The 11,234-nt window shown below is 47.1% G+C and overlaps 2 protein-coding genes across 4 annotated transcripts in view; one reads left to right on the forward strand and one right to left on the reverse strand.

Moving 5' to 3' along the window:
* The window catches only part of TSNARE1 (t-SNARE domain containing 1), a 456,023-nt gene extending 448,310 nt beyond the window's left edge, over positions 1-7,713 (reverse strand). For all 3 annotated transcript variants that reach the window (XM_053939861.1, XM_053939852.1, XM_053939854.1), the window contains exon 1: positions 7,673-7,713. The gene's annotated coding sequence lies outside the window, so the exon portion shown is untranslated. The remainder of the gene's footprint in view (positions 1-7,672) is intronic.
* On the forward strand, positions 7,205-9,501 carry LOC128789181 (splicing factor 3A subunit 2-like). Its single transcript, XM_053944852.1, has 3 exons — positions 7,205-7,424; positions 7,832-8,085; positions 8,458-9,501. Exons 1-3 carry the CDS (start codon positions 7,205-7,207, stop codon positions 8,518-8,520), a joined length of 537 nt encoding a protein of 178 aa, XP_053800827.1. The 3' UTR covers positions 8,521-9,501.
* The last annotated feature ends 1,733 nt before the right edge of the window (positions 9,502-11,234 follow it).

The raw sequence follows: 11,234 nt of genomic DNA on the forward strand, positions 1-11,234 counted from the left end.
CAACCTCCCCCATCTCTGGATGCACAGCAGCATTTTTATCTCCAAAATCAGAAGAATTTGGAGCACGGTGAACATCTCCATGCTGGGATACAGGATGCTGCAAAGCTTTTGTTAATAATTCAGCTCAAACCTACTTGCAATTGCCTACAGTGAGTTGCAACCACTGGTCCCTCTGATCTTGAACACTTCTCATCCCTGCAATGTCCACAGCCAGGATGGATGGAGCTCTGAGCAGCCTGGTCTGGTGGAAGCTGCCCCTGCCCATGTCAGGGGGCTGGAATAAGATGATCCTGAAGGTCTCTTCCAACCCAAACCCTTCTGATTCAATGAATCTAAAATTGAAGTGACTATTCCACAACTGTAGACCCAGTGAGACATCATCCAAATCTTCCCTGAACAGCCCAAGAGGATTTTGTTCCTCTGAGACACCCCAAAACTGGGGCACACAAGCACTGCATGAGGACTGTGGTCACAGTCATGAGATGTCACATGTCAGTAAATCATAGAATCACAGAATGGTTTGGGTTGGAAGGGACCCTAAAAATCATCTCATTCCAAACCCCTGCCATGGGCAGGGACACTTTCCACTAGACCAGGTTGCTCAGCTCCTTCAGCTTAAAGCCATTCCCCCTATTCCTATCACAAAATATCTGGGAATTTCAATGTGGGGGAAGAAGGATGAAGAAAAACAGCATTCCTGGCTGTGTATGGGATTTTTTACAAAGCAGCCATTAATAGCAAGTTTGGGAGTTCCCTCATACCATATTTGAGTCTCTGGCATCTCACACAGCCAAGAAATGGGTTAATCCAAAAATCTGGGTCATAACACCTCCAAATCTGCCTGGTTTTTCCCATGTAGAAAAATAAAGAAGGCACCTCCCTCCTCCACGCAGAAGGATCACAAGAAGATTCATTAAAAATGGAAAAAAAAGCAACAGGTTTCAGCAATGAGCATGATCAAAGTCTCTCGTGGAAGAAGAAAATGTTTTATTTTACAGAAATAAGAACTATGGCAACAGCTCTGGAATAAAATCCTACAGCACGGCTCTCTCCTGCACTCCTTTACTCCATGCACCAGACGATGGAGGAATCCTACAATGGGAAAAAAAATACATGGCCAAGTTATTCAAGACCAGAATGACAATAAAGGTATGCAGAGAGGAGAAGGAGGACTAATAAAGTCCTCAATAACCTCAAAAAAAATCTTATTTTTGCAATGCCTGGCTTTGCAGCAGGGGGACAGCAGAGCAAGAACAAAACAAACGCTACACAATGAAGAGCATCAAACATTTTGCAGTTATTTTCTGCTTTTATTTAAGAAAGAGATGACAGAGAGAGTGATCATCACCTAACCCAACATCAGTATTTACCTCCAAAAAAAGGAATTCTACAAAAAAAAAAAAAAAAAAAAAAAAAAAAAAAAAAAAAAAAGTAAGTACAGGTAGTGCAGCCAATTTTGACTTCATTCAAGAAGTAGATGGAAAATATTTTCCAGATTTTGCTTGCAGCATCCCAGCAGATGAACTGCCAACACACCTAAATGGCCCTTGGAAGAGCTTTTCCCTTAAGCTCTGTATCCCAAAAAAAAAAGAATTCAAAAACATCTTTTGATACACCATTTCTTATTTTTGTAACAATCTTCAGGATACGTTTAAAAAGCAACTGATTATCAGTGCAGTCTTTGCTTTACTATTGGACACACAAAATGGACATTAAAAAAAAATAAAGGTAATCCATCCTGCCCCTTTTTTATTTTAGTTAAATGCTATTTTTTCCATCATCAGAAACACTGCAGAGATGTGCCCATGCACTGCAACAAAGAGATGGCACCTGCCTACTGAATTTCCTGACTAGTGACACTTCGAAGAAAAAGAGTTTTAAATAGAAACCTCCCTGCAAGTGTTAAATCAGATTAATTTAACTCTTGCGTTATTTTAATCTTAGACGCCAGCATTTGCAAGGCAAGCAGGAAAAAAAAAATAGGGAGTAGGATTCTTATCTTGACCATATTCTTTGGGAAATACATTGTATTATTAAAAACCACAAATAGCCTTTCTCAGAGCAAAATACAGACACTTCTGGCTTTTTTTTTGCAGTAGGAAAAGAGCACCAATATTTTATGAAGTTTTCTGTTCACTCAGCATCAAGTGAAGGGCAGAGCTTTCCTCCAGCCTTGTGGTGCCCAGTGCCACTGCTGAAAACACCAACGCCAGTTTGGGGCCACACTTTGGATTTGCACGTGGCAAAAAGTCTTCTGCAAAATACAATGCACTTTGAAAGGTTGGTGATGCTGCTGAGGAAGAAGTTTTGCAGCATTTCCTCCACAAACACCATCACAGAGGTACACTCTGATACTCCAGCTGTGAGTTAGGCTCATGCTTAAATAGCTAGATCAAATTTAGACTGGGTGGATCATGTCATAGGAAAACACACACATTCTAATGGTCAGGAATCATGGAATGGTTTGGGCTGGAAGGGACCCTAAAGATCATCCACTTCCAGCCCCCCTGCCATGGGCAGGGACACCTTCCACTAGACCAGGTTGCTCCATGCCCCATCCAAACTGGCCTTGAACACTTCCAGGGATGGGGCAGCCACAGTTTCTCTGTGCCAGGGCCTCAGAACCTTCACAATAAGCAATTTCTTTCTAATATTGAATCTAAACCTGCTCTCTGTCAGTGGGAAGCCATTCCCACTGTTGTATCACTCTAGGCCCTTGTCCAAAGTCCCTCTCCAGCTCTCTTGGATCCCTTTTAGGCACTTCAAGGGACTTTATACCCTCCCTGGAGCCTTCTCTTCTCCAGGCTGAAAATCCCAGCTCTCCCAGACTGGCCCCAGAGCAGAGGGGCTCCATCCCTCTGATCCCCTTGGTGGCCTCCTCTGGACTTGCTCCAACAGCTCCATGTCCTTCCTGTGCCCTGCAGATGGGGTCTCACCTGAGAGAGGCAGAGGGGCAGAACAACCCCCTCAGCTGCTGCCCACCCAGCTTTGGATGCAGCCCAACACACTCGGATTTCTGGGCTCCAAGTGCAGTGGCTGGGTCCTGTCCAGCCTCTCATCCACCAGCACCTCCAAGTCCTTCTCCACAGGACTGCCTTCAATCTGTTCCTCCCCCAGCCCAGACACCAGAGGTCGAAACATATGACCAACCATGCCCTGGGTGGAAAGATTCATCCATCCATCCATCCATCCATCCATCCATCCATCCATCCATCCATCCATCCATCCATCCATCCATCCATCCATCCACCCTCACTCACTGTGACCAAACCTGGACACACAAGTCCTTTCCAGTGCAATCAGCCTTTGCCCTGACAACTCCAACCTGAAATAAAACAGGCTCCTTCTGCCCACCTAAAACCTTCAGGTCTCACCAATTTCCAGTCCTCTGAAGCACCAGCAACCCTGGGAAGGTCTATAAAAACCCAAGTGAGAGTCACCCAGCTCACCTCACTGCACAGAACAGGTGAACTGTAGGAAGGGGGATAATAAAGATGGGAAAAGTAAATTACAAGCTTTTAACAGTTCATTCCACTTTCATCGAGCAGAATGTGTTTATGGTACAGGCAGGGAATCGAAAGCATTATTTTTATCTTGATATTATTTGCCCTTTCACACTTGCTATTTAAATATTCCTGAAATCCTAGAAGAACCAACAATTCAAAATACCATTTGAGATATATATGTGTATATATATATATCTGGGGAAGCACAGACTCATTCATTTTCAGCTCCTCTCTTTTTTTTTTCTTTTCAATTACATTTTAAGTGCTATAATATCAATGTGAAAATTTATCAAGACACCGAATATTTATTTTTCCTCCACTCCTGGTAAAGATTCTCCAGACCCAGAGCAGGCAGGAAGACCTGGTCACACCAGAGGGTTGTGTGATGAGGAGTAAATGATAAGAGGTTTAAAATGTTTTAAATAAATAAATAAATAAACAAATAAATAAATAAATAAATAGAGCTGTGAGAAAATTAATGAGGTTGCTTGCACAAGAGAGGATGAGAATAAAATACCGTAATATTGAAATCTCTGTTCTACCAGTCTCTTTTAGCCAATCTCAACTAAATAACATAGAGAATCACAAAACACTTTGGGTTGGAAGGGACCTTTGGGTTCATCCAGTCCCACCCCCTGCCATGGGCAGGGACACCTTCCATTATCCCAGGCTGCTCCAAGTCCCATCCAACCTGGCCTTGAACATTTTCAGGGATGGGCCATCCACAGCTGCTCTGGGCAGCCTGGTTCATTGCCTCACCACCCCGTAACTCTTGCTTTAGACACAATAACAGGAGAAAACAGGGATGGAATCTGAATCAGAAGCCTGGATCAAGCAGGACACGTGGCTGCACTGATCAGCCTCTCCCATGTCCATCAAAGCTGCGTTAGTAGTCAAGCTAATTTTTAGTTGCATTAATTATCAAAAACAAACCTTGGAGAGGTGATTTGTTGCATGGATGACCACTAGAAAATGGGAATCAGCACATTTAACACCCTGGAATAAGTCCAGAAACCAGACTGAGGATGAGAGGGAAAAGGATGTTGCAGCTGGCAAAGACGGCAGAGCAGGAAGGCAACAAGGGGTCAGACAGCAATGCCCTGACACATCAGGGATTTAAAAACCTGAATTTGCATCAACCCAAAGAGGAGGGATTTTCCAGAAGGGCATGGGGTGATAGGAGAAGGGGGAATATCATTGAGCTAAATGAGGGTAGATTTAGATTGGATTTTAGGAAGAAATTCCTTACTGACAGAGTGGGGAGGCCGTGGCAGAGGCTGCCCAGAGAAGCTGTGGCTGCACCATCCCTGGAAGTGTTCAAGGCCAGGCTGGATGGGGTTTGGAGCAACCTGGGACAGTGGAAGGTGTCCTTGCCCATGGCAAGGGGGTGGAACTGGATGATCTTTAAGGTCCCTTCCAACACAACCCATTCTATGATTAATACTCCAGGTAACATCCAGAGTTCAACCTGGAGATGAGATGGAAAAGGACATCACAGCTGGAAAAGACAGCGGAGTAGGAGAGCATCAAGGGGTCAGACCAAGCAGCTGGGCTGAGTCAGTGGTGATTTAAAGACCTGAAACACCTGCAGGGACTCCTGGACCACGGCAGAGCCCAGCAGGGCGGGACTGAGCACTGTATTTTCACAGCCCCACTGCAAAGGGGAAAACCAGCCTGGAAAAAGGGATAAATGCTTGATAAAGTATAAACCTTATTGCTAAAAAAAAAAAAAAAAAAAAAAAAAAAAAAAGGTGGGGGAAAACCACCATATTTTAATCAATCCTTCCCACTCCACAGCACAGCACACAGCTAGTAAAAATTTAGGATTCAGTCTGCTGAACCCTAAATCCTTTGTGCAGAACAAAGCACAAAGCAGAACTTGAGGCCACCACCCCACGCAAGGGTTTGCAAACAAACATCTCCTTGTTCCTGCAGCGCTCCCAGACACAAGGATGCACCTCAAGCTCCAAAATGTCACAGGCAACTTCAAATGCTAACAAGAAGAGGGTTCTGCAGGGCGTATTCAGCGTGCTGGTGGCAGAATGAAACGTGCTTTTAGCTTTCCAAACCCTCTGCTTTTTGATATGCACACAAAGACACTGAGCACTTCCATGGGAACACGAGGTTTCCCCAGCAAAGTCCACTCCAGCGCCAGATGCCGGAGGTTAATTGTACCCCACAGCTTGGGGGAGCTTTTATTAAAAGCTTCAAACCACAAACACTTTTCCAAGTACAAAAGCAACCAAAAAAAAAGTTTCTGCAGTCAGCCGAGGGCCACCGCAGAAAGCGGCGCTTTGTACATTTAAAAGTGGTTTTATTTCCTCTCCTTGTACTTCCAAATCCATCCCATTGCCTCAAGCTCCCGAATTAGCCTGGAAGGGGGAAAAAATAATAAATAAACAACATCATGTCCTCTGTGAGGTTAAAACTGAGCAAAAACCTGGCAGGTAACAAGCCAGGAGCAGTTCCCAGCGTTGTCATTGTGCTGAAAATTGATAAATCAGGGTTTCTTCCTGAGCAGCTGTGGGACAGCGGCAATCTGGGTGCAGGGACATCCCATCCTCACCCAGTCACCGGTGACATGGGACACAGGTGTGGTCCACAGCACCCTCACACGTGTCCCTCCTTGCTCACAGCCCTGGGCAAGGCCAGCCCTGTCCCCAGATCACTCACTGCACACATAAACCGCTGTGCACCAGCAGTCACAGCCCCCAGTTTCCACCCACAGTCGCTGTGCCAGCCCTGTCCCGATGTCACACACCCCCCCCAGCTTGTGCCAGCCAAGTTCTGTCACCACGTTACACACTGCCCCTGTGCCAGGACACTCTTGTCCCCATGTCACACCCCCCTGTGCTAGCCCTGTCCCCATGTCACACACACACCCCCTGTGCCATGCCCTGTCCCCACGTCACACACACACACCCCTGTGCCATGCCCTGTCCCCATGTCACACACACACACACCCCTGTGCCATGCCCTGTCCCCATGTCACAAGCCCTGTGCCATGCCCTGTCCCCATGTCACACATACACACCGCCCCTGTGCCATGTCCTGTCCCCATGTCACACACACACACCCTGTGCCATGCCCTGTCCCCACGTCACCATGTCACAAACCCCCTGTGCCATGTCCTGTCCCCATGTCACACACACACCCCCTGTGCCATGCCCTGTCCCCATGTCACACACACACACACACACCCCTGTGCTAGCCCTGTCCCCATGTCACAAGCCCTGTGCTAGCCCTGTCCCCATGTCACACACACATACCCTCTGTGCCATGCCCTGTCCCCATGCCACACACACACCCTGTGCCATGTCCTGTCCCCATGTCACACACACACCCCTGTGCCATGCCCTGTCCCCATGTCACAAGCCCTGTGCCATGCCCTGTCCCCATGTCACACACACACCCCCTGTGCCATGTCCTGTCCCCATGTCACACACACACACCCCCTGTGCCATGCCCTGTCCCCATGTCACACACACACCCCCTGTGCCATGCCCTGTCCCCATGTCACACACACACACCCCCTGTGCCATGCCCTGTCCCCATGTCACACACACACCCCCTGTGCCATGCCCTGTCCCCATGTCACACACACACCCCCTGTGCCATGTCCTGTCCCCATGCCACACACATACCCCCTGTGCCATGCCCTGTCCCCATGTCACAAGCCCTGTGCTAGCCCTGTCCCCATGTCACACACACACCCCCTGTGCCATGCCCTGTCCCCACGTCACCATGTCACAAACCCCCTGTGCCATGCCCTGTCCCCATGTCACACTCACACCCCTGTGCCATGCCCTGTCCCCACGTCACCATGTCACAAACCCCCTGTGCCAGGCCAGCTCTGTCCCCAGGTCACACGCACGCCTGTGCCCGCCTCGCACACACCCAGGCCAGCCCTATCCCCAGGTACACACCCGCCCCACCCAACCTGTGCCAGGCCAGCGCTGTCCTTATGTCGCGCATAGTGCCAGGCCATCCCTGTCCCCATGTCACACACACACACACACACACACACCTGTCCCCGTGTCACACAAACCCCCAGCGCCAGGCCGGCCCCGTCCCCGTGTCACACAGCCCCAGTGCCACCGCTGTGCCACGCTCCCAGCCCGTGTCACCCCCCTGTCCCCACGGCAGGACCGCCGCGCGCCCCTCACCTGCCGCCGCGCGCCCGTCACCGCCGGCACCCAAACATCACGTGACCGCCGCGGCCCCGCCCACCGCGATCACGTGTCCCTCCCTCCCCCCCCCCCCCATCGTTGTAGTCCTCATCCTGCTGGTGAAGCGCTCCTCGCTTTGGACTACAACTCCCATAGTGCATCGCGACGCGGCGTCCGGTCCCCTTCACCCGGCAACCAATCGGCGGAGGGGACGGCCCGATGGAGCCACGCCCACCTCCCTTCAGCACCTCCCGCTCCAGGGCGCGGCCCGGGGCCGCCCCTCAGGAGCCGCTCCCCGCCTGCCGGCGCTCCGGGGGATGGTCCCTGTTCCGCATCCTCCTCATCCTCGCTGCCTTCCTCACCTTCCCCCTCCTCGGGGAAACCCCCAGGAACGGCTGAGGGAGCTGGAGGTATTTATTCTGTAGAGAGGGGTGTCAGGGGGCACCTCATCACTCTGCAATTCCGTGACAGGAGGGTGTAGCCGGGAGAGGGGTCGGTCTCTTCTCCCAAATAACCAGAGACAGCGTAAAAGGAAACGATCTCAAATTGCACCGGGGGAGATTCAAGTTGGATATTAAGAAAAATTATTCACTGGAAGGCTGGTCAAGCATTCTAAAGGGCAAGTAGTGGATTCACCTTTCCCTGGAAATGCTCAAATAAAGTGTAGATGTGGCACTTGGGGACAGGGTTTAGTGGTGTATTTGGCAGCACTGGGTGAATGGTTGGACCCAGTGATCTTTCAGGTCTTTTCCTACCTTAATGATTCCGTGATTCTCTGACAGGTCTATGCCCTCCTTCGTAGCCTCACAGTGCCCAGGGCACTGCTCACAGAAATAAATGAATAAACCCCACCCACCTGCTGCTGCTGCTGCTGCTAAAGCCACTAATTCTCTCCAAAACACCACAAATTGCAGCCCGAGACTGGAGGTTCACCCAGCCGAAGTGCTTTGATAGAGCAGTCTGGAGTACAACTGTACCTGCAAGGAGTTTGCTTTTTATTTGCCAAGCCACAGCAGCTTTATGTGGTGGCTGGCTTGCAAAAGGAGTTATAAAGAGGATTTTCTTGATAGAGCCTTTAACCAACAATTCATTTTAACAAGGGAATGACAAGCCAGCTGCCTATTCAGAAATGGAGTTCTGCACCAGTAGCCCTGCTAAAAAAAGCTTTAAAAGGGCTGAGGGGCCACCTGAGCCTCCATAAACTTCAGGGTTTTACAGCACCGAAGTGCTATCGGAGCAGTTTCCTCCATCTTTTGCTGCATTGATAATCATTTATTTCTGTGGACTCTGAGGAAAATCCCTTAGGAGAAGGGACATAAAAATATACTGATAACAAAATACAGCTGTCTGCTTGTCGTCTCCAAAGTCCTCTGACTACAGCTTACATGTGCAATGCCCTGTGTCTTGCTGGATGGTTTTTTTCTTTTTGAGCGGGGAGGAAGAGAGAGTTAATCCTGCAAGAAGCGTAGATTACATTTCAAAAACCACTGTAAAAAATTTTGCAGTAATTTTCAGTACAAATCATATTTACCTCCAGCATGAGCCTCATGAAAGTAAATAAGAAAAGAAATATATAAACACGTGCCAATATAAAACAGCCCAAGTATTCCAAGGGACAGCAATCATAAAAATTACAGTGGGATAAATCTCATATGACTGCTTTGGTTTGCAGGCTGCATCTTGCTGGTTTTGCATTTTGGAGCTGGAGAAATACTGCCTAATCAATACGTGCCTTATTCGTACAATAATAATGCTGCACATTCTCTTGGGACATTTTTCTTCTGAGGAATTTGAGCTGTTGCAAACCTTCTCATTGTGTGCAGCAGGGCAGGTCCTTGTTATTAACAGCTGCTTATTGATCTGTAGCAGCTTTTAGAAAGACCGAGGGAGGGTTTTTGGCATGGCATGGAAGTCAGGTCTTTTACATAAGCAAGGCATTGTGCGTCATTAAGATGTTGCTTTCTCTAAATTCAGGGGGAAAAAAAACCCATATAATTAACAGCTTTGTTCCATCCCACAGTGATAACATCTATAAATCTGAAAAATATACAGTCAGCTGTATGGGAACCAAAAGCTCCAGGGGCCAAAATTTTATTAAAACAGCTTAATCTTCATGTTCCTCATCTTTGAGTGGGAGGAAGTTGCCCGTTTACCAGATGCCGTGTGGCGTTTCCCAAAGTGGCAGCAGCGATTTCATTCCACATGAACAAAACTCCTGGAGGTCAGACTCGTGAACCTGGAGGGATTTGAGAAATGTGACTTGGGGGTGAAGTTGTCAGTGGGTTTCTGCTTGGGAAAACTGCCCCTATTCCTCCATGAAGATGAAATGGAGGATCCCTAACGGAATTTAAACAAACTCAGCTGTGATGTTTTCACCTCATCCCTGCTGGGATGTTTACCCACTTAGGCTGGCTGCATCTTTAGGGAATTTCTTCCACTCCTTGGAAGGAGTTTCCTTTTGGCTCACAGGTTTCTTTTGAGAATCATCTTAAGTCATAACCTCTTAATAGCTGGGCTGTTGAAGTATGTATGGAAAGGTAATGCAATTGTCCTCTTGGTTACTTTTTCCCTAAGCTGTGTGGATTTGGCTTCCCTGTAACAATTTGTATTACACCCTATTACATCCCTACAAATAACTCAGTGGGGTTTCATTCCTATACTACAGGACTTTTCTACAAAGCAGGAGAACCCAGACAAATAACTTGCATTAAATAAAATGCAGGTTTTAGGTTATAATTTTGATTATGCTCTTAACACCAGGTATATAATCTAAGGTGCTATTTGCTTCTCTCCTGTGCTGGATTGACTGGAAGTGTTGATAAATTCAGGAAGACTGAGGTAAATAAAAAATATGTGACAAAAAAAAGTGTCAGTGAGTACCTAATTTATCCGATTAGGACACAGATGTAAACATGGCAGCAAAAACATCAAGGAAGAAAAAAGAGCAACTTATCATTGCAATCACATGAAAGAGAAAGCCTGGATATTTGTCTGGAATATGCACAAATACATTTCTCCAGATTTTAAAATATTCTAGGAATTATTTATTTAGAGTAGTTTTACACTTGTGCTTAAGGAGTCTCCACTTAAAAAAACAAACAAACAAAAACCCAAGCAAAACCAACAAACGAACAAACCCCTCCAAAACAACAACAAAAGCCAAACAAACAAACAAACAAAAACCTAAACCAAACCCCACAAAACTTCTTTTCAGAAGTTTCTTTCTTTGTTTGGTCCAGTTTCTTTTCAGATTTAAATAAGAAATTATTCCCCTCTTTCCTTCCCAGATTCCTACTTTCTTTTACTATTTTTTTCCTGCTTTTTTCAGTTATTAGGCTGGGCTTATGGCTTTCCTGAATACTGCTGGAAAAAATAAAGCTGTTTTTTTTTTAGCAGTACTCAACTTTTCAGTGCTGAATTAATTGACCAACCACACAGTTGGAAAAGCACTTTTTTTCTTTGATAAAATGCTGTTTTCCACTCAAATGCCTTATACACCAACCCAGTCAACTGCAAGGAGCACAGCAACAAACACAAGTCGTCCTGAATGCTTCACAAA

Source organism: Vidua chalybeata, chromosome 1, assembly GCF_026979565.1.
Source record: "Vidua chalybeata isolate OUT-0048 chromosome 1, bVidCha1 merged haplotype, whole genome shotgun sequence".
Lineage (NCBI taxonomy): Eukaryota > Metazoa > Chordata > Aves > Passeriformes > Viduidae > Vidua > Vidua chalybeata.